General features: G+C 34.6%; 1 protein-coding gene across 2 annotated transcripts in view; it reads left to right on the top strand.

The window, feature by feature from the left end:
* LOC123541519 (unconventional myosin-VIIa-like) overlaps positions 1-20,849 on the top strand; it is a 57,429-nt gene that overhangs the window by 33,515 nt on the left and 3,065 nt on the right. For both annotated transcript variants that reach the window (XM_053526480.1, XM_053526481.1), the window contains 8 exons: positions 1,015-1,179; positions 2,023-2,168; positions 3,287-3,400; positions 3,880-3,952; positions 5,994-6,049; positions 10,820-10,969; positions 12,962-13,073; positions 15,638-15,907. In XM_053526480.1, coding sequence (XP_053382455.1) covers positions 1,015-1,179; positions 2,023-2,168; positions 3,287-3,400; positions 3,880-3,952; positions 5,994-6,049; positions 10,820-10,969; positions 12,962-13,073; positions 15,638-15,907 — 1,086 coding nt within the window. The remainder of the gene's footprint in view (positions 1-1,014; positions 1,180-2,022; positions 2,169-3,286; positions 3,401-3,879; positions 3,953-5,993; positions 6,050-10,819; positions 10,970-12,961; positions 13,074-15,637; positions 15,908-20,849) is intronic.

The following is a 20,849-nucleotide window of genomic DNA, read 5'->3' as shown; positions in this document are numbered from 1 at the left end:
TAGAGGCCATATTTGTGAATGGATCTTCATGAAAATTGGTCAGAATGTTCACCTTGATGATATCTAGGTCAAGTTTGAAACTGGGTCACGTGTCATCAAAAACTAGGTCAGTAGGTCAAATAATAAAAAAACCTTGTGACCTCTCTAGAGGCCATACTTTTCATGGGATCTGTATGAAAGTTGGTCTGAATGTTCATCTTGATGATATCTAGTTCAAGTTTGAAACTGGGTCAAATGCGGTCAAAAACTAGGTCAGTAGGTCTAAAATTAGAAAAATCTTTTAACCTCTCTAGAGGCCATATTTTTCAATGGATCTTCATGAAAATTGGTCAGAATTTTTATCTTGTTGATATGTAGGTCAAGTTTAAAACTGGGTCACATGAGCTCAAAAACTATGTCAAATAATAGAAAAAACGACGTCATACTCAAAACTGGGTCATGTGGGAACAGGTGAGCGATTCAGGACCATCATGGTCCTCTTGTTAACTAGATGGTAACTACACAACCATATTTTATTCCTTTGATACAATGAAATGACTATTTGTGGAATTTTGGTGGTTCAGTCCATGAAATTGAATCTAAAATGAACAAATAAAATTCTCATATATTTTATTGTTAAGGTTGAAAGCTGTGAATTTTTATGCAGACAAAAAATTTTATTTTTGCCCAAACCACAAAATTTCATTCCAGTGAAATTAAATGGTTTTACATGTAGGCACCGGTATTTATTAATCTAATTATGGTTAAATGTCGTTATCAAATAGTCTTTCATTTATGGCACAATGGTCTTTCAACCTAGCATTTGTTTCTCTTTACAACACTAGTCGTGTATTTGCAAGGCAGACAGTCCCCAAATAACAGCGAAAATAAAACCACCATATGCATAACCCAATGTACAATTACTGTAACATTTTGTCCAGATATATTTGAGAACAAATAGTTTCTTGCAAAATTATTTTTATGAGAAATTGTCTAGTCAGCAGTATTTCATTGCATTCTTTCTTTCATTTGCAGAAACCTTTGGGTTTATTTTCCCTCCTTGAAGAAGAGTGTATGCTGGCTAAAACAACAGACATGACATTTGTTGACAAACTGAATAAACAGTTATCGAAGCCAGACCTATACAAGAAATCTAAACACAGAGAACCAATGTTTGGAATTGTTCACTATGCTGGTTTGGTAAATTTATTTATTTACTCAAGTTTTCTGTGAAATCCTGGTTATTTGTGGAGCAGTTTTCATGCGTCATCCAGAAAATTAAGTTAATTTTCTTATTTATTATGTCTCCCACACCACTGTGGTGGGAGACATATTGATTTACTCCTGTCTGTGTGTCCATCTGTCACAAATCTTGTCCACACTCTTTAAGTCGAACATTTCTCATCCGATCTTCACCAAAACTTGAACAAAATGTGATTGCTGATAAGTCCTCGGCCAAGTTAGATAACTAGCCAAATCCGCCCAGGCACTTCAGAATTATGGTCCTTGAATTACTGAAAAACGCTCGGGTCTTGGGGCATAAATGACGCATATAGTCATAGTAGTATATGAGTCATTTATGCCCCAAGAAGTCTTGGTGCATAGTTGACTCATGTACTACTATTCAGATGATTAGGCAGTTGTGGGAGACATGTGATTTTCTCAAAAGCAGCTCTAGTTTTATCTGCATGGATTAATGTCTACTGTTAGACTACACAAAAACAACTGTTTTGGCCAAAACAACTGAAAGTAAAATAATTTGACAATATATATAATATACATACATAATTAACTTTTGAAAGAAAGTCATAAGTATGCAATGTGAAATCGTTATTATTTGTGGTGGAATAATTTTTGTGATTTCATCGTAATGTCAATTCATGAAATTAAATCCGAACAAACTTACACACATTCCGTTAATTTTATCAACAAAAGTTGAAATCCATGAATTCAAGTACCCCCAAAAAAGCAAATTTGGCCAAAAGTACGTAATTTCATGCCGACAAATAAAGTGATTGATATATATGTTTGTCTGTTTCTTAGGTTACTTATACAGCAGTTGGATTCTTGGACAAGAATCGTGACACTTTGTCCTCCAACATGCAAAGTTTGATGGAAAACAGCCAAAACAGCTTGGTGAATGAATTGTTTTTAGCGAAAGTGCTCAACACTGGTACACTAGACATGAGGTAAAAACATTGATAGATTACTGTAGGGATGCTAAAAGTCCAAATTATCTTTAATCAGGAATTTGGAAAAAAATATTTTTAAAGGGTCCATAATGCTTAAAATTTTTATCTTTAAATTAGATGAAATAGCTTTCCAAATAGATGTTATGCGTACTTACATGGCTGGAAAACCACTACTTTTAATATTGCACATGAACTGTTATAGTTGGAGCCATAAAGGGAGGTAATATAAATTCTGTAAAACATTCTACTAGTACATTCAGCATTATTCAAATGTTAAAGAAAATAATTATCAGAAATAGGATTTAACAAGAAATAAATGTTATTTTATGTTCATAGCGGAAAATGTGGCAGCCACATTTTAAACAAAGACATTATGAGCCTCTAATAAAGGAACTGTCTGGAATAATATACACTTATTAGTAGGCAGTGCTATGCCTTGTTGTTGGCTTCAGTTAAATCGAGACAAATAGGAAATTTTTAACCAGGTTTTCAATGAAAACCTGAGTTATTAGATTGGGGTATATCGTTGGGCGGGCGGGCGTCGTCGTCAAACTGGTGTTTCCGGTCAATAACTTTTGTTTCGGTAAAGATATTTGAATAAAACTTGGTATATATGTAGCTTATATCAAGACAAAGGCTGGGATTGATTTTGGGGTTTCTTGGGTCAAGGTCAAGGTCACTGTTACTTAAAATAGAAAAAGGGTTTCCGGTCAATAACTTAACTTAGGAATGAGCTATCATGATGAAACTTGGTGTATAGAAAACTTATATAAAGTTGTAGCTTGGGATTGATTTTGGGGTTTCTGGGATCAAGGTCAAGGTCATTGTTACTAAAAATAGGGTTAGGTTAGGTTAGGGTTAGGGTTGGGGTTAGAGTTAGGGTTTTGCTTTAAAGTGGTGCACTGTGATTCAGTATACTTTTTTATTCTTATGAAAAGTGTTGAAAACCTGGTTTCGTGGCATTGCCGCTTTTTTTGTTCTATTCATTCTTGTCCTTAAAAATTGAAACCCACCAATTCATGTCTCTGCATAATAATTACTTTCGACAAAACCACGAAATTTAATTCCTGTGAATTTTAATGGTTTCGTAATATATGCTGTATTTGGTATTGCAGACATGGTTCGGGGAAAAGCAAGTGGCAGAGACCGACGTTTAACCAGCCCACGAAGAGACAGTTTGCTCCAGGTGACAGTCTGTCTCGACAGGCTGGCAGGAAAATCAGGCAGAAGTATTTACTGTATTCTAAAGTTTATTGTAAAATTAGTAATTTTTGTAAGGATTTTATTTTTTGCTATAATTGCTAAATGTCCATATTTGTGAAAAATAAATATTTAAGAAGGTGCTATTATATTATTGTACCTCACAAGTTGCGAGAATATTCTACCATTTGCACCATTTTCAAATTTAAAGAGGAAGCCATGCTTAACCACTCGTTGACTTCAGTATGAAAGCCATTATCCAACCAGTCATAACTTGTATCATAGAATCATTAGGTTTTAAGATCAGACCACTAGAACTTAGAGGCAACCATTTAAGTGCGTTTATGACATCATCCACACACTGCCAAATTATTTATTTAGGAAACAGTCTTGATAATCGATACCTTGAATAGGATAAAGTTCTCTGGCAGTTTAGTTTTCTAGTGTGGTAGAATAAAATGGTAGCTGACCTGATAAAAGTTCTGTATTAAACTGTATCTACTTTCAGAATGAAGGAACAGAAATCATTTCAGGATATTCCATTTACACCTAACCCCAACTCAGCCAGTGCTCATTTCAAGGTATCGTTTTGACAGTAGTACTTAAATTGTAGTTTTTATTTAATTTAAAGTTCATGGTGAGGTGATAGTATAGGATGATGATCTGGTATCATGTCATCCACAATTTTACAGTTAATACAGTAACTATAGAGTTCACAATTTTGGCCTATCATAGCAAAACTAAGAATAGTGTCTCTGTTATTACTAAATGGCTTTGATTCAAGCATGAAAGAGTTATTCTTCATTATCACCCACATATGACACAAGGTCCAAAACTCAAGCACCAAATTTCATTAATTATGCCCCTTTTTTGCATAGAATTAAAGATTAAAGCTTTGATGCACTTTCTCTATTTCTGTTAATTACTGAATGGTTCATTGATGCACTTTCACTCTGTCTCTGTTACCACTAAATGGATTTTACTCAAACATCTTTCACATTCGGGGTATTAATCACTGCAGTGATAGCTCTTGTTACCTCAGCTAAGCTCTGTTTCACCACCAAGCTTTAAAATAGTTGCATGCACTGTCTTCTTCAACAGCTTTTATTACAAAAGTAGTATATCGTATTTTTCTTGATGAAATCTAGGCAAAGTTTGAAGCCAAGTTCAGTTATAAAAGTTACATGAATTCCTTTGAAATACTAGTAACTAGGGAATTTTCTGTACAGTTTAGTGTATGTAGATTTGATTAAGGATGCGCCATTTCATATACCCCAGTATTAAAATATTCTGTAGTAGGATCCATGTATTTAAGCAAGAAATACACAATTTTTCCAAAATAAATTTCTCAGTTTTTAGCTCGACTTTTCGAAGAAAGAGTAGAGCTATTGCACTCGCCCCGGCGTCAGCGTCGCCGTTGGTTAAAGTTTTAGATAAAGTCAAATATCTCTGATACTATCAAAGCTATCGACTTGAAACTTAAAATAATTATTTACTATCAAAGTTTACACCAGGAGAAACAATCCGCATAACTCTTACTTGAATTTTGACAGAATTATGCCCCTTTTTAGCTTAGAATTTTTGGTTAAAGTTTTTGATAAAGTCAAATATCTCTGTTACTATCAAAGCTATTGACTTGAAACTTAAAATACTTATTTACCATCAAAGGTTGCACCAGAAGAAACAATTCCCATAACTCTGGTTTGAATTTTGACAGAATTATGCCCCTTTTTAACTTAGAATTTTTTTTTTTTAAATTTGATAATGTCAAATATCTCAGTTACTATTAAAGCTTTTGACTTGAAACTCAAAATAGTTATATACAATCAAAGTCTGCACCAAGAGACACAATTCCCATAACTGTGATTTGAATTTTGACAGAATTATGCCCCTTTTTAAAGTAGAATTTTTTGTTAAAAGTCAAATATCGCTGTTACTGTTAAAGCTTTTGACTTGAAACTCAAAATAGTTATTTACTATCAAAGTCTACACCAGGAGACACAATTCCCATAACTCTTGTTTGAATTTGAACAGAATTATGTCCCTTTTTAACTTAGAATTTTTTTTACTGGCAAAGCTCTAATTCAGAGTCAAGCACTGAGAAAAGTCGAGTGCGCTGTCTTACGGACAGCTCTTGTTACATGAAACAGTGAGCTCAGGACTCAATTATATGTCTCAAATAAAAACATTAAAAATTGATTGGGGCCTCCGCGGCCGCGTGGTTGAGGTCAGACTTCAAATCACTTCCCCCTCAGCGATGTGGGTTTGAGCCTCACTTTGGGCATTCAATTTTTCATGTGAGGAAACCATCCAGCTGGCTTATGGAAGGTCGGTGGTTCTTCCCAGGTGCATATAATATAATAATGCACAGAGGGGCACCTGGGTTCTTCTTCCATCATCACAGCTGGAAAGTCGCCATATGACCTATAATTTTGTCAGTGCGACGTTAAACCCAACAAAATAAATAAATAAAATCTTGATTGATTAGACAGTGGTCTTACTACTTTACACCTTATGTGTGCCAAATCCCATACTGCAAGGATACAGTTTGTAAGTTGAGTAAATATTCATGTCCAGATTTATTTGATGGTTATATATATATATATTTTTCTGCTTTTGTAGAATTCTCTGCAGTTACTGGTTGACAGACTGAAAGAATGTGAACCACAGTTTATAAGGTGAGTTTTTCTTCCTTACATGTTTTATAGATAGACAGCATTATGCATTATGCTACAGCAACGTACTTGCAGGTGTTCGGAAATATTTTGCTATATCTTTGCCGTCAGGTTTGCTATGTTGATTGTAGCACAGAAATAGAATGTTGACAGAAAGAAAGATTCTTTTTCTTTTATTGTTATGATAGACTGACATTTTAGAAATATTTTCATGTTAACTTATGAAATAACTAAGGTGGTATATTTTTGCCTTGTGATGCTTAAAAAATCATCTTGACAAAGTGAAGGTTTCTAAAAATATTGTGACAAATTACATTAATATTACCTTCATACTTTTTGGCGTTTATGTATTGCCCAAAGCTGCCTTTTATAAGCTAGATAGCTATCTTGAAATTTTCAGAAATTATCCTGATATTTCGAACTTTTCTGAAAAGTTTCTCTCAATAGCTTTAAGTTTTCTGAAAATATAGCTCACTGCGATAATGTTTTCAGAAAACACAGTATGGCTAGAAATATCTGAATATTATTGTACTAGATACCCAGCTATCACTTTGTGGTTTCCAGCATTAACATAAACTTTCAGGGTATAACATTTCTTAAGAAATAAAAACAAAATCTAGAAAATATTATGTAATGCTGTAACATTTCCAGAAGAATACATGTAATTTCTGGAAAGTTTAGAACATTTCCATGATAGCTACCTAGCTAGCTCATGGCAGGAGTATGCCACCATGAATAACATTAACACATTTTTGTTTTTATCTCCTTCAAAATTATTGTTACAAATTTAAATGATGTCCCAGTCTTTGAAATTACCATTTGTTGTTCTTCCAGAATATTTATTTTTATGCCCCCGGCATCTACTGATGCGGGAGGCATATAGTGATTGTCCTGTCTGTTCGTTCGTTCGTCCGTCCGTCCGTCCATACGAGGTTTACCAAATGGGACAGTTTCGTCTAGCATCAATACCCCTTACTAGATTGACTTGATACTAATGCAGATGTAACCTGTGACCATTCCTCATCTTCAGACATCACCTGACCTCAGTTTGACCTTGACCTCATTTTGGACTTGGGTTGCTTTACATGGGCCATCTCCTGGTTAACCAAATAGGACCGTTTCGTCCAGCATCAATACCGCTTACAAGAATGAATTGATACTAATACAGATGTAAACTGTGACCATTCCTCATCTTCAAATATCACCTGACCTCAGTTTGACCTTGACCTTGACCTCATTTTGGACTTAGGTTGCTTTATATGGGCCATTTCTTGGTTAACGAAATGGAACTGTTTCGTCTAGCATCAATACCACTTACAAGAATGAATTGATACTAATACAGATGTTAACTGTGACCATTCCTCATCTTCAAACATCACCTGACCTCAGTTTGACCTTGACCTCGTTTTGGACTTAGGTGCAAAATCTATCGACAAGGATGCATCAAGGGGGCATCAAGCGTTTATTGAACGCAGCCCCTTGTTTGAAGTGTTATTGGGAAAGGGTAGATTAATTTATTGTTAAGGCCTTAGTTTTAAGCAGATGATTAAAAAAGTTATAAACTATTTCTATCTTGCTGTAGTCCTGGTGGTCAGGTGAGCACACATAATTTTCGTGGTTTTTTTGCATTCTAACATTTTTGCTTTGTGAATGTAGTTTTCCCAATTCACTGAAGCATATTGTTATATATGTATAGTAGTACATGGCATGCTACCCTCGGGCAGAAGGTAATCATTCTGGTAAAATACTACATGCAAAAGCGACATTTTCAATTTTAATTTACTATAATAAATCAGTTTTTCAAATCTTTTACAGTCAAAAGTTGAAATATTTTTTATATGAAAAATAGCCATGAGTAAATGATAATTTCTTTAATTATAATTGTTAATGTGAAGCCTTTACACATATAGATTGAATAGCATTGTTGTGTTAGTACCGGTATTGTGTTACTTGGGTATGGGGCAGCCCCTACTTTTCTAGAGGTGTACAAACTGCTGGACTTAGTGTTTGTCTTGTTTAAAATCATTTCAAATGATGCAGAATTTGTGGGGGATGGTTAACTCTTATCATGCTGAACACTATTGATTCTGCCGTTGCGACCAGTGAAGATCATGATCAGCCTGCACATCCATGCAGTCTGATCATGATCTGCACTGTTCGCCATTCAGTCAGTAACTTTTTGGTATGCACCCCTTTTAACAGTTAATTGTACTGTCAAAATTGAAAGATGGACAACTTCATTATAGAAATTTAGCAGGGTAAGGATTAATATTTAGGGGCAAATTTGATTGATTTGGTACGGTACTCAGCATCTGTACGTACTAATGTGTATGATAGTTATTTTAGTCTGTGTAATGGGTTGGGGCCTCCGTGGCCGAGTGATAAAAGTCGTTGACTTCAAATCACTGGCCCCTCACTGCTATGGGTCTAAAATCTCTCTTTTGGTGTACAGTTTTTTCATGGAAGGAAGTTATTCAACTGGCTTATATAAGGTCGCTGGTTCTACCCAGGTGCTTCTAATATTGCTTGGAGAGTACCTGGGTTTACCTCAACCATCAAAAGCTTGAAAGGCACCAGTGACCCAAAATTGTGTATGTATGATGTATAACCGATAAAAAAATCTGTTAAATTGAGCCTGACCAGAGGTCATGAGTTTTATCCTTGAATATATTTTCCGATTAAATCAGTAGTGGTACAGAATCCAGGAACAACGGAAATGTATCTGACTTATATTGCATTACCTAAAAAATGAACCAATATTAGACAAGAAAATCCAAAAGAAACAATATTTGACAAGAAAAAAAAAATCAATATTTTAACAAGAAAAAAATTTTGACAAGAAAAAAACAAATATTAGACAAGAAAAACAACAATACTGTGAAATCATTATTATTCGTGGGGGACTAATTTTCGTGGATTGCGTGGTTCAGTCAGTCCATGAAATTTAATTCCAACGAACAAGTAAAATTCCCATTCATTTTGTGTTCAAAAGTTGAAATCCACGAATTCATATCCCCACAAAATTATCGTTTTGACCAAAACCACGAAATTTCTTGCCCATGAAATTAAATGATTTTACAGTATTTGACAGTATTTTTACAAGAAAAAAGCCAATATTAGACAAGAAAAAGCCAATATTAGACAAGAAAAGCCATTATTTGACAAGAAAAATAAAACAATATTAAAGAAAAAAATACCATTATTTGACAAGAAAACGAAAGACAATATTTGACACAAAAACAACAACAACAATTGGCATTGGACTAAACACATGTTCATTTAGAGGGTAGATGTACTGTAAGCATGGAGTTAGTTTGAAGTAAAGCATGAATTACAGTCAAACCTGTATTAAACAGTCAGTCAAGAGAGCATCACATTCTGGCTGCTAAAGACAAGTTGGAATAAGAACAAAAAAATCAATTTTAAAAGTTATCTGACTGTCTGCTTAATACAGTTGGCTGTTAAGACAGGTGCATCTGTAGTTAGAAGGAAATGGCCCACCAAATTAAATAGTGTTTTTTATTCATGATTTGAATGGACTCAAATAACGCATGAATTAGTTAAAACTAAATGCCCCACCATACTGCACATGTCTTTCAAGTTCATGGGGGAAGATGATTGTCACTGGTATAGCATGCACAAAAATATGTTTTAACTTAATATTGTCAGTGAATGGCTTTTAATAAGTTCAATTTATTTTTAATTTTGACATTCAAAGCTTTTAAAATATGCATGAATGAGTTTTTGAGGGAAAATGTAGGCATGAAAAATAGTATTAATTTTAGCGATTGCAATGTTTAGTAAAGTAACAATAGATCCCCTAGCATATTCCTCAAACAACACTTAGAAAGTGACTTTTTTATGAAGAAGGTTAGACATTTGCCAAGTTTTTATGTTATTTACAAATCTACATTAAAGCTACACAAATACCATTTGACTTGCTCAAGTGAAATTGGCACATGTGCAAATAAGGTTATTGACATACAGTATTACATTTGGTATGTGGCGGAACATCATCGCATTCTGACGCCTACGTCATATATCAGTGTATGTGATAAAAAGGTTGATAAATGGATGGGGTGACTTTTGTGCTCTTCCATGAATCTACACTATGTTTTCACTGGCAGCTTATGAAGAATGACACAAAACATGAAAATGTTTTAGATAATTTTGTTTTAGAATGTAAATAATATTTCTCAATCGGTGATTTTATCATTGAATAAATTTCATGTTTGTCATTTACTTGCTTATTACATCACCAGGGCATTCCTTTACATCTGAATTCTGCAGTGACTTCATTTAAGTGATAAATAATTATCAAAATTAGGTTTATCATAGATTTACCCAAATTTGGAGTTTTTGTGCGTATGAATATATCACGCAGGCCAAAGGCCTGAGTGGTATATTTCTACACATTAGAACAACAAACGAGGGTTATTCTACAATAAACCTTATTTAGATACTTATTATTTCAATTCTCACACGAGAATAACTTCAAATAACGTCAAGACGAGAATCAGAGGGAGTATTTCATCATATGTGAATTACAGCTGCCTGCTATGCTACAGTATTTGCCAAAACTCAGTGCGCGCAGCATAGTTCAAGGTCGGTTTATTGCAGAATAACCCGAGATAGATTTTGCTCTACAGGTTTGTAGGTTATTAGCTGGACGTGTTAGAATTATTGATATAATCACTGTTTTGAGATGTAACATTTCTTAAATACCTCACTTTTTATATTTCTAACATTAATTTTGAAAAGTCAATGTTTCAGATGTATAAAGCCAAATCATCAGAAATTGCCGAACAACTTTGATACACGATTGGTCTCGGATCAGCTTAAGAGTACGGGTGTACTGGAAACCACGAAAATAAGGAAGCTCGGCTATGCCGTAAGATTGCCATTTGATGTGTTCATGAAAAGGTAAGTAGAATAAGTCTGTACTTAGGTATGGTGTAAAATTGATAAACTTAGAGAAGATAACCAATGTCAGTTTCGTACATTGGTAAATTTTGTAATTTATTAAAAGAAGATTATAATTGTCCTTCGCCATGCAAGGTATTAACAAAATAAATGCTTGTGACTGTTTTTGCACAAGAATCATCACTACAATTGCCAGAGTTTCCTTTAACCCTTATCATACTGGACACGATTGATTTTGCCTTTGTGACCAGTGCCAGGGTGTACACTTTCTAGCCATGATTTTAGTGTTATTTTGTCACAGTAATAATTATTGTGTATTTCTAGTAATTCTCATGTGTGCTAAGATACATAAGATCAAGTTTGTTTTGATTGCTATGTTCAAAGACCTGCCAACAAGCGGAACAATTCTTAACCCTTAAAATGCTGGACACGATTGATTCTGCCTTAAAGTTTGTGACCAGTGCAGATTCATGATCAGCCGTGCAGTCTGATCATGATCTGTTTGCCATTCAGTCAGTACCCTTTTGGTATGCACCCCTTTTAGCAGTTAATGGTGCTGTCCAAATTGAAAGATGGACAAGTTCATTATAGAAATTTAGCAGGGTAAGGGTTAAAAGACATGCCTGCTGATGAACATCAAAATTCTATATTTTGTTTGCAGTTGATATAAGATATTAATGAAAATAATTAAGCAGTGTAGTTTAATTAACATTTTAACATGGCCTGATTTGATTTCCAGTTAAATAAACAAGGGAATCAAGCCCTGTATATTCTGCGATAACATTTTACGTGCGGACCAGTAAGAGAGCATTATGCCGCATGATGTCCGATATATTACTGCTCGGGTAAATGAAGTCCAGCATGATATTTATTAAAATATGTCAATGAGCATGTCAGAATGAAAATAAGCAATGCCTTCTTGTGATTTATCATCTATTTTACCATGTTTCATCATTCAGATGCTTCAGTATTTAACCACTCGGCTTAATGCCCTCATGGTTCAATTCCTATGCAGCTGAACTCTAAACCGTGGTAAACTAGATGATAAATCACTCGAACGCCTTTATATTTGTTAATTTTAATGTGTATGATACAAAGTACAGCAACTGCTCAATTCCTTGTAATTTGTATCAAATTTTTATAGTATGACTAACATTTTCAAGAGTTTTGTACATATTTTATTGACATTAAAAATGTTTTTATAGAAAAAAGTGTTCCTAATAAACACACTGAAGCGCTATAAAATGTCTTTTTAGTGTAATTTCTAACTAATGAAAGTATTATTTGGTATAACTTGTTATACTGAGGTGGGCAGCTTTAAAATAGTGAAAGACGATTGTTTGTCATTCAGTAAAATTGAGTCTGTAGATTTTTGCTTTTCTCATGGCCTTTGCTTCATGATTATGTCTCCCACCACATAGTGGTGTTGGAGACATATTGATTTACTCCTGTCTGTGTGTGTGTCTTTGTCTGTGTGTCTGTCACAAATCTTGTCCGCTCCCTTAAGCCGAACATTTCTCATCCGTTCGTCACCAAACTTGAACAAAATGTGTGTGCCAATAAGTCCTCAGCCAAGTTCGATGACTAGCCAAATCTGACCAGGCACTTCGGAATTATGGCCCTTGAAACTTGTTTTTGATAATCAAAGCACTGAAAGTCTGATAAGGCAGTTGAGGTCTTGGTGCATGGTTGACTCATACACTACTATTCAGATGGTTTGGCAGGTGTGGGAGACATGTGCTTTTCTCAAAAGCAGCTCTAGTTTGGCATTGAAGAGACTCTTTACCAGTATCATATAAAAAGAAAAAAATTCCAGTGGTTGAATATATTGAAGATGAAAAAATTGGGTTTATTATCTAATCTGATGTAAACAAGCTAAATAATTAATAATTGATGCTTTATGCAATGTAATAAGATGTTCCAGTCTTTCACAATTTTGAATATTTATTCTGGATTAATAGTATTAAAGTTAATTTACTTGTATAATTCCAGATACCAGTTTATAGCATTCCCAAGTACAGCATCTATAGAACCAAGTTCCAGAAGTTGTTCTGCAATAATCAGGTGTGCCAAATTACCCGATGTCCAGATCGGAATTTCCAAAGTAAGTTTGTTTTCTTTGTTCTGCTATGTACCAAATTTCAGAATTTGTTATCCATTTATAATCGATTATGCCAAATTGCATGATCTTAAAATTGGAAATGCTGAAGTATATTACCTGTGTTCTACTGTGTATGGAATGAAGTTCTACAATTTGTTCTTAATCAGTGTGCAAAAGATCAGAAATATCAAAGTAAGTTTATTACCTTAATACTACTACTGGTATATACAGAACCCAAGTTCCAGAATGAAATCTATGAAATCAGATCTGTATGAAAGAAAAGCTGTTTTGAACAAAATCATTAGACTGTGTGCCAAAAAAATATAAATATGTATTCATTGTTCATGTAGTCTTTATTAGATAAGGGAATAATTTGAGCCTATGTAATAAGTATGCAACTTTGTCTAGTGGTTCATTAATTTTGAAGATTTTAAGAGTTATTTTTAGCTCGACTATTCGAAGAATAGTCTAGCTATTCTACTCACCCTGGCGTCGGCGTCGGCGTCGGCGTCGGCGTCACACCTTGGTTAAGTTTTTGCATGCAAGTACATACAGCTATCATTTAAAGGCATATAGCTTTGAAACTTATTTATTCTTTTTCTAGGTCAATTACCAACCTCACTGGGTCAAGTTCCATAACTCTAACATGTATTTTGAGCAAATTATGCCCCTTTTGGACTTAGAAAATTCTGGTTAAAGTTTTACATGCAAGTTACTATCTCCAAAACTAATGCAGATATTGAATTGAAACTTCACATGTGTCTTCGAGGTTATAAAACTAGTTGATAGCACCAAGTCCCATAACTCTGACCTTCATTTTGGCCAAATTATGCCCCCTTTTGTACTTAGAAAATTTTGGTTAAAGTTTTGCGTGCAAGTACATACAGCTATTACTAAAAGGCATATAGATTTGAAACTTATTTTTTCTTTTTCTAGATCAATTACCTACCTCACTGGGTCAAGTCCCATAACTCTGACATGTATTTTGGCCAAATTATGCCCCCTTTTGGACTTAGAAAATTCTGGTTAAAGTTTTGCGTGCAAGTACATACAGCTATTACTAAAAGGCATATTGATTTGAAACTTATTTTTTCTTTTTCTAGATCAATTACCTACCTCACTGGGCCAAGTCCCATAACTCTGACATGTATTTTGAGCAAATTATGCCCCCTTTTGGACTTAGAAAATCCTGGTTAAAGTTTTACATGCAAGTTACTATCTCCAAAACTAATGCAGATATTAAATTGAAACTTCACATGTGTCTTCGGGTTATAAAACTAGTTGATAGAATCAAGTCCCATAACTCTGACATGTATTTTGGGCAAATTATGCCCCCTTTTGGACTTAGAAAATCCTGGTTAAAGTTTTGCGTGCAAGTACATACAGCTATTACCAAAAGGCATATAGCTTTGAAACTTATTTATTCTTTTTCTAGGTCAGTTACCAACCTCACTGGGTCAAGTTCCATAACTCTTAACATGTATTTTGAGCAAATTATGCCCCCTTTTGGACTTAGAAAATTTTGGTTAAAGTTTTGCGTGCAAGTACATACAGCTATTACTAAAAGGCATATAGATTTGAAACTTATTTTTTCTTTTTCTAGATCAATTACCTACCTCACTGGGTCAAGTCCCATAACTCTGACATGTATTTTGGCCAAATTATGCCCCCTTTTGGACTTAGAAAATTCTGGTTAAAGTTTTGCGTGCAAGTACATACAGCTATTACTAAAAGGCATATTGATTTGAAACTTATTTTTTCTTTTTCTAGATCAATTACCTACCTCACTGGGCCAAGTCCCATAACTCTGACATGTATTTTGAGCAAATTATGCCCCCTTTTGGACTTAGAAAATCCTGGTTAAAGTTTTACATGCAAGTTACTATCTCCAAAACTAATGCAGATATTAAATTGAAACTTCACATGTGTCTTCGGGGTTATAAAACTAGTTGATAGAATCAAGTCCCATAACTCTGACATGTATTTTGGGCAAATTATGCACCCTTTTGGACTTAGAAAATCCTGGTTAAAGTTTTGCGTGCAAGTACATACAGCTATTACCAAAAGGCATATAGCTTTGAAACTTATTTATCTTTTTTCTAGGTCAGTTACCAACCTCACTGGGTCAAGTTCCATAACTCTTAACATGTATTTTGAGCAAATTATGCCCCCTTTTGGACTTAGAAAATTCTGGTTAAAGTTTTACATGCAAGTTACTATCTCCAAAACTAATGCAGATATGGAATTGAAACTTAACATGTTTCTTCGGGGTTATTAAACTAGTTGATAGCATCAAGTCCCATAACTCTGATATGCATTTTGGTCAAATTATGTCCCGTTTCGAACTTAAAACTCTTTTGATATTTAACATTTTGGGTAATAATTTCCTGCTTCTGTGACAATATTTCGAATAGTCGAGCTTGGCTGTCTTACGGACAGCTCTTGTTATATTTGCTTATACTGGAAATACAGAAAATGTGCAAAGTGCAAACAAAAAAATCCATTCTGTATTAAGTTTTTATTCATTGCATTATTTATGTGACAAATCTGTTTTTGTCATATTGTAGGTGTTCCTTAAGTATTGGCAAAGTGACCACCTTAACGCCATACTTGACAATCTGATGGCGCGAATTGTACGCGTGCAGTCACATATACGATCATATCTCGATCGTAGAAGATTCCTGTATCATTCGCGCATGTCGAAGCAAGATGCCGACGAGGTGAGGATGTTGTCTGAATATATCGATCACCAAGGAGACCAAGTCTTCCAGATGATGATGTCACAGAATGATCATGATGTTGCCAGGGCAACCAGAGCCAGATATAGCAGAGAAATGGTAAATGAGTTCGGTAATCATAAATGATAGTGCATTTCTGATAACTAGGGCCAATCGGCAAGATATGACCCATATTTATGGAAAGTTGCTGTAAAATCCAGCTCATATGAAGTTATCCTGCATGATAAGTCAAGATAAGTGAGATTTATTGATCCTTGTGATTGTTGTTTTCGTGATTTAATACTGTAAAATCATTTAATTTCGTGGGCATGAAATTTCGTGGTTTTATACAAAACGGCAATTTTGTGGGCATATGAATTTGTGGATTACAACTTTTGAACATAATATTTATGGGAATTTTGCTTGTTCGTTGGGATAAAATTTCCTGGATTGACTCAACCACGAAATTCACGAAAATTAGTCCCCCAGGAATATTTATGATTTCACAGTATGAGAGATAAGATTAGCATGGGCTTGAATTTTTAAGTAAATGGATGCTTTTTTTTTGCATGACCTGTGCAGTATTTTTAGCTAACCTGTCACATAGTGACAAGGTGAGCTTTTGTGATCACCCTTCTGTCGTCCGTCCGTCAACAATTTCTTGCCTGCACGATAGTGGTTTCATTTATGATTTTATTTTAACCAAACTTGCACACAACTTGTATCACCATAAGATCTTGATTCCTTTAATTGGCCAGATCCCATTATGGGTTCCAGAGTTATGACCCCTGAAAGGGCCAAAATTAGCTATTTTGACCTTGTCTGCACAATAGAAGCTTAAGTTATGATTTGAATTTTACCAAACTTGCACACAACTTGTATCACCATAAGATCTTGGTTCCTTTCTTGAACTGGCCAGTTCCCATCATGGGTTCCAGAGTTATGGCCCCTGAAAGGGCAAAAATTATCTAGTTTGACCTTGTCTGCACAATAGCAGCTTCATTTATGATTTGAATTTAATCAAACTTGCACAAAACTTGTGTCACCATAAGATCTCGTTTCCTTTCTTGAACCGGCCAGATCCCATCACGCGTTCCAGAGTTATGGCCCCTAAAAGGTCCAAAATTTGCTATTTTGGCTTTTGCAGCCATATAGAGAATTCATTTATGGTTTGATTTGATACAAACTTGCAAAATATCTTCAACAACAATAAATCCTGGATTCCATGATGAATCTGTCAGATCCAATCATAGGTTCTGGAGTTATTTATATCTGATTACCTCCCCTGATTTTAATCAAAATGGATTTATATCAGTAAGTACTTATAGGACTCATCTGAAATTTCTTTATTTTCATGAAATGGACTGAGACAGTCAGGGTAGATAACTATTGATTGATTTTGTTTCAAATTACCTCCCTTTACTTCAGATTAAAATGGTTATATCTCCGTAACTAATGAAGGTACTGATCTGAAATTTCATTTATGCCATCTGATGGACTTGGACAATCAGGGTAGATAACTTTTGTCTGAATTTATGACAAATTACCTCCCTTTATTTTATGTAAATGAATATACCTCAGCAGCATCTAATGAGATTGGTTTTAAATGTTATTATACCCCCACCAAACATGTTTGAGGGGGGTATATAGGAGTCAGTTTTGTCGCGTCCCGTCCCGAAATCTATTATCTCAGTTATTACCAAATGGATTTGATTCAAACTTAAAATACATGTTCCACCTTATCACCCACATCATGTGACACAAGGTGCATAACTCTTGACACCAAGTTTTCATGAATTATGTCCCCTTTTACTTATAATTTAAGGTTAATTTTGTTGTATTTTCACTATATCTCAGTTATTACTTAATGGATTTGGTTCAAACTTAAAATAGATGTTCCACCTCATCACCCACATCATGTGACACAAGGTGCATAACTCTGACACCATTTTTTTTATGAATTATGCCCCTTTTTACTTAGAATTTAAGGTTGATGTATTTTCACTATATCTCAGTTACTACTGAATGGATTTGATTCAAACTTAAAATAGATGTTCCACCTCATCACCCACATCCTGTGCCCACATCATGTGACACAAGGTGCATAACTCTGACACAAAGTTTTCATGAATTATGTCCCCTTTTACTTAGAATTTAAGGTTAATTTTGTTGTATTTTCACTATATCTCAGTTATTACTAAATGGATTTGATTCAAACTTAAAATCACCCAGATGATGTGACATAAGGTGCTTAACTCTGACATAAATTTTTTATGAATTATGTCCCCTTTTACTTTAAATTTAAGGTTGATTTTGATGTATTTTCACTATATCTCAATTATTACAAAATGGATTTGATTCAAACTTAAAATAGATGTTCCACCTCATCACCCACATCATGTGACACAATGTGCATAACTCTGACACCAATTTTTCATGAATTATGCCCCTTTTTACGTAGAATTTAAGGTTAATTTTGTTGTATTTTCACTATATCTCAGTTACTACTGAATGGATTTGATTCAGACTTAAAATAGATGTTCCACCTCATCACCCACATCATGTGACACAAGATGCATAACTCTGACACTAATTTTTCTTGAATTGTGTCCCCTTTTACCTAGAATTTAAGGTTGATTTTGATGTATTTTCACTATATCTCATTCTGATTGGCTTAGAGCAAAAAAGAAGTAACCTTTTTTTAGCTCACAGGTGAGTTTTTCTGATCGCTCGATGTCCGGCGTCCGTCGTCCATCGTCTGTCGTCTGTCAACATTTAGCTTGTGTATGTGATAGAGGCTGTATTTTTCAATTAATCTTCATGAATATTGGTCAGAATGATAACCTTGATGAAATCTAGGCCGAGTTCGAAAATGGGTCATCTCGGGTCAAAAACTAGGTCACTAGGTCAAATCAAAGAAAAACCTTGTGTATGCGATAGAGGCTGTATTTTTCATTTAATCTTCATGAATATTGGTCAGAATGATAACCTTGATGAAATCTAAGCCGAGTTCGAAAATGGGTCATCTCGGGTCAAAAACTAGGTCACTAGGTCAAATCAAAGAAACACCTTGTGTATGCGATAGAGGCTGTATTTTTCAATTGATCTTCATGAAATTTGGTCAGAGTGATTGCCTTGATGAAATCTAGGTCAAGTTTGAATATGGGTTATCTGAGGTCAAAAACTAGGTCACTAGGTCAAATCAAGGAAAAACCTTGAGTATGCGATAGAGGCTGTATTTTTCAATTGATCTCCATGAAATTTTGTCAGAGTGATTACCTTGATGAAATCTAGGCCAAGTTCGAAAATGGGTCACCCGGGGTCAAAAACTAGGTCACTAGGTCAAATCAAGGAAAAACCTTATGTATGCGATAGAGGCTGTATTTTTCATTTTATCTTCATGAATTTTGGTCAGAATGATTACCTTGATGAAATCTAGGCCAAGTTCGAAAATGGGTTACCCGGGGTCAAAAACTAGGTCACTAGGTCAAAGCAAAGAAAAACCTTGTGTATGCGATAGAGGCTGTATTTTTCATTTTATCTTCATGAATATTGGTCAGAATGATAACCTTGATGAAATCTAAGCCGAGTTCGAAAATGGGTCATCTCGGGTCAAAAACTAGGTCACTAGATCAAATCAAAGAAACACCTTGTGTATGCGATAGAGGCTGTATTTTTCAATTGATCTTCATGAAATTTGGTCAGAGTGATTGCCTTGATGAAATCTAGGTCAAGTTTGAATATGGGTTATCTGAGGTCAAAAACTAGGTCACTAGGTCAAATCAAGGAAAAACCTTGAGTATGCGATAGAGGCTGTATTTTTCAATTGATCTTCATGAAATTTTGTCAGAGTGATTACCTTGATGAAGTCTAGGCCAAGTTCGAAAATGGGTCACCCGGGGTCAAAAACTAGGTCACTAGGTCAAATCAAGGAAAAACCTTGTGTATGCGATAGAGGCTGTATTTTTCATTTTATCTTCATGAATTTTGGTCAGAATGATTACCTTGATAAAATCTAGGCCGAGTTTGAAAATGGGTTATCTGGGATTAAAAAGTAGGTCACTAGGTCAAATCAAAGAAAACCCTTATGTATGCGATAGAGGCTGTATTTTTCAACTGATCTTCATGAAATTTTGTCAAAATGATAACCTTGATGAAATCTAGGCCAAGTTCGAAAATGGGTTACCCGGGGTCAAAAACTAGGTCACTAGGTCAAATCAAGGAAAAACCTTGTGTATGCGATAGAGGCTGTATTTTTCATTTTATCTTCATGAATTTTGATCAGAATGATTACCTTGATGAAATCTAGGCCGAGTTTGAAAATGGTTTATCTGGGATTAAAAAATAGGTCACTAGGTCAAATCAAAGGAAACCCTTGTGTATGCGATAGAGGCTGTATTTTTCAACTGATCTTCATGAAATTTTGTCAGAATGATAACCTTGATGAAATCTAGACCAATTTTGAAAATGGGTCATCTGGGATCGAAAACTAGGTCACTAGGTCAAATCAAAGAAAAACGTTTTGTATGGGATAGAGGCTGTATTTTTTAATCGAGGTTGATGAAATTTAGTCAGAATGATTGCCTTGATCAAATCTAGGTCAAATTCGAATATAGGTCATCTTAGCTCAAAAACTAGGTCACTAGGTCAAATTGAAGAAAATGCTTGTTTACACTTAAGAGACCACATTTTTGATCCAATCTTAATGAAAATTGGTCAGAATATTTGTTTCCATGAAATCACTATGTCAAACATGTTTACACTGTTATGGTGTGTTTATTAGGTGAGCGACCTAGGGCCATCTTGGCCCTCTTGTTTAACTTTTGTACTGAGTTTCTTCCCCTTAAATTCCAGGAATTAGTCTATTTTTAGAAATCCTATTTTTAGATTTTCAATATTTTAGGTATTTTTCTAACTTTTTTATTGTAAGTCCTATGTAAAAAGTAAAAACATTTTTCTGTGGTAACATGGGTCGGTAAGACACTTTTTTGTATTCACTTTTAGTGTATCTCTAATATTAGAGATTTAATATATTTACTAGTATTACTATACTAGTATTATA

Source organism: Mercenaria mercenaria, chromosome 16, assembly GCF_021730395.1.
Source record: "Mercenaria mercenaria strain notata chromosome 16, MADL_Memer_1, whole genome shotgun sequence".
NCBI lineage: Eukaryota > Metazoa > Mollusca > Bivalvia > Venerida > Veneridae > Mercenaria > Mercenaria mercenaria.
This window is presented reverse-complemented; position numbering and strand designations above follow the sequence as displayed.